Source organism: Nestor notabilis, unplaced genomic scaffold, assembly GCF_000696875.1.
Source record: "Nestor notabilis isolate BGI_N333 unplaced genomic scaffold, ASM69687v1 scaffold15708, whole genome shotgun sequence".
Taxonomy (NCBI): Eukaryota; Metazoa; Chordata; class Aves; order Psittaciformes; family Psittacidae; genus Nestor; species Nestor notabilis.
Window position 1 is genome coordinate 60,806 of NW_009938844.1, and position 2,808 is coordinate 63,613.

At 39.1% G+C, this 2,808-nt stretch overlaps 1 protein-coding gene across 2 annotated transcripts in view; it reads right to left on the minus strand.

Annotated features, from left to right (window-relative positions):
* The window catches only part of CHFR (checkpoint with forkhead and ring finger domains, E3 ubiquitin protein ligase), a 23,659-nt gene extending 20,929 nt beyond the window's left edge, over window positions 1-2,730 (minus strand). For both annotated transcript variants that reach the window (XM_010019561.1, XM_010019560.1), the window contains exons 1-2: window positions 2,598-2,730; window positions 321-420 (exon numbers count right to left, since the gene is read on the minus strand). In XM_010019561.1, the coding sequence (XP_010017863.1) occupies window positions 321-420; window positions 2,598-2,730 (233 nt within the window). The remainder of the gene's footprint in view (window positions 1-320; window positions 421-2,597) is intronic.
* Between the last annotated feature and the right edge of the window lie 78 nt (window positions 2,731-2,808).

A 2,808-nucleotide genomic window follows, 5' to 3' on the forward strand; every position in this document is an offset into this window, starting at 1 on the left:
AGATGAGGCACACTCATGCTTAAGAGTTTTTAAGAATGCTGGCATCATTTTTTGTCTACAAGTCTAAAGAAATATGCTACTGAACTATTACATCAACAGTATTTTGCATCCACTAGACTATGAATTCCTCTGTAAAGAAAAATATATTTAGAAAGCCAAAAAAAAAAAAAAAAAAAGCCCAAACGCAAACCTAGATGAAAAAGTGGGGAAAAAAAAGAAGAAACAAAAAAGAGAAGGATTTACTGTTGATGTCTCGAGCAAGATACAAGATTTTACTTCACAGATTAAAAAGAAGAGCAGAAGTTCACAGGAGAACCAACCTTGTATCTTCCAATGACACTTGACCAGATTCTTCATCCACTATGATTTTACAGTGATCTCCAGACACCAACTTGTTTCCAGGAAAAGATAAGTCACAACCTTAAAAAAAGCAGATTTGCCAGTGTGCTTAAAAATACACATTACACAGAGAGATCAGCATTCTACATGGTTATAAATGCACAACAAACTGACTCATGTACATCTGCAATAGTTCAAAACTTCTACTGGCATATAGGCAGCAACACAGTGTAATATCCAATACATAAACACAAGCAGTGAGATTGCCCCAGGTGATAGAAGCTTACTGCAACCATTTCAAGATGGTTTAATTCCCTTTTCCCATCAGTCCTAGCCCTTACAGATGGAAATTAAGTCACAATTCCTTTGTTCTGAAGTGGTACAGCGATAAATTCACACATATTTGAAATGTTCAATCTAAATTCTAGAGGCATACATTACAGAGCGCCCAGCTCCTTTTCCACATCATTTTAAGACTGTTTTATTGACTTCTGCTTCATTCTGGTATGTACATTGTGGGAAAGTAGTAGGAATCAACAGCTGATAAATATATCACTGTTCTATGTTATGTCTTTTTCTTTTGCTTGTTTTTAAATAGGAAAACTCTGTTGACATCAAGATTATGTTAATAAATCTGAAGGGAGGTTAAAAATCCAGGATTAAGATTTAGAGATGCAGAAGTGCAATGACAATGTTGACCTGACAGAAGCCTTCCTACCTACAACTCCAGGGCTCTGAATGAATTTAGAATCACAGAATAATTCGAGTTGGAAGGACCTGTAAGGATCGTTGAGTCCAACTTCCTGCTCCTTGCAGGACTACACCAAACTCATGATACTCCTTCCGAGCACCACTCAATTTAAAATCTAGTATTTCTGCTTCACTTATTTGACTATTCAAGGCAATGCTCAAGAATCCCCACCAACCTCTTGCACAAATGACTCGAAGTACTTGCTTACACAAAAGTTTCAATTAACAAAACATGATTCATTTCCATCTACTCACATTGTGGGTACACTCAGTCTCACCCTGCAAGAATGCATCCAGAAGGAAAGCACTACACATGCTGGTGACAGTTTACCACTTGTCTACTCCTAATATTCAAGGAGCAATCAACAACTAGAGAGTTAACTGTTGCCACACAACTTGAGATGCTAGGAAGCCCACTGAAAGTAAGTAGACCAAAATTTTGTTCAGGAACATGCCAACATTTCTATTCTACATGAATACTACAGAATTACTTAGACTTTCACATGTGAGCAGGAAGGACAAAATGCTCTCAACAAACATTTGTAATGCTCCTGCAGATTTTCTCAGCAATACTTATGTCCCAAAGGCTGGTATCCTTGTAACCACTTATTTTATTAATCCATTAGCAAACAGTTATGGAAGCAACAGAACATGCAAAAATCCATCTTTTTTCTGCAAGATAACCCTCAACTACATCTCGATTTGAAGAATTTAACTACAGCTTAGATAATAATAAGCAAATGAAATGTATATTACCAAACATAAATAGGCAAAACATTTATCCTACAATAAATTAGCTGAATTTCTCATACAGCTACAGCATCTAATGTTTGTTCAATGCTATTTACAGAATGTGACTGGTCAGTCAAATAGCTTGAACTGATGAACAGGAAACTGAAAAAAATCTGTCAGGGCAGAGTAAAAAAATTAAAACACTACAATGACTGTTTTAAATACAGTAAGCATGAAATACTTTAAAATAAAGGCAACTAGCAAAAGCCCTAGGCTCTGGGAATAAAGCTTTAACATTCAATCTCAGAGAAACTTTCAGTACTTGTTGGCAATCTTCATATGGCCTGAAGACTTAAGGGCGTTTATGTGGGCGTTTCCCTTTCTATGAAGCACAAGCATTTTGCACTGCAGTTCCAATTTATTTTAACCACAGAAACAAAATGAGAACGTAAACAGGACTGATACCCAGAAACTCTCCTGAATCAACAGTCGTTTTTTCTTACTTGTACAAACTGCCACAGACAAACTAAAAGGCACACTTGCATTTAAACGCGCACACGTCACAAGTTCGTAAAAAGAAAAAGAAAAGGTCAGTGTAAAACTTTGTCTTCACACAGAGCCAAGAATCAGGAATAAGGGACCGCCTGGCAAGCACGTCCAACAGCTGAAAGCACCAAACCCAACTAGTTTCAATCCACCTTCTGACGTTTTAAAGGCCAGCGGGAGGTCGCTGCTGTCCCCCAAACACCTCCCTAACCAGCGTGTCCCTGTCCCACCTTTCTTCCGACCAATTGTCCATTCTCTTTTCAGCAGCAAGACGTGCGGCTCTGCCTCATCAGCACCCAGCCGGATCAGCTTCCCCCAGGGCTGCTGCTGCTGGCTCTGCTCGCCTCCTTCCGAGTGCTCCATTTGGATTCACATCTGACAAAAACAAACAAAGCGAACCCAAACCCCACCGTCACACAGCACCCGGGGTGCGGGGAGAGG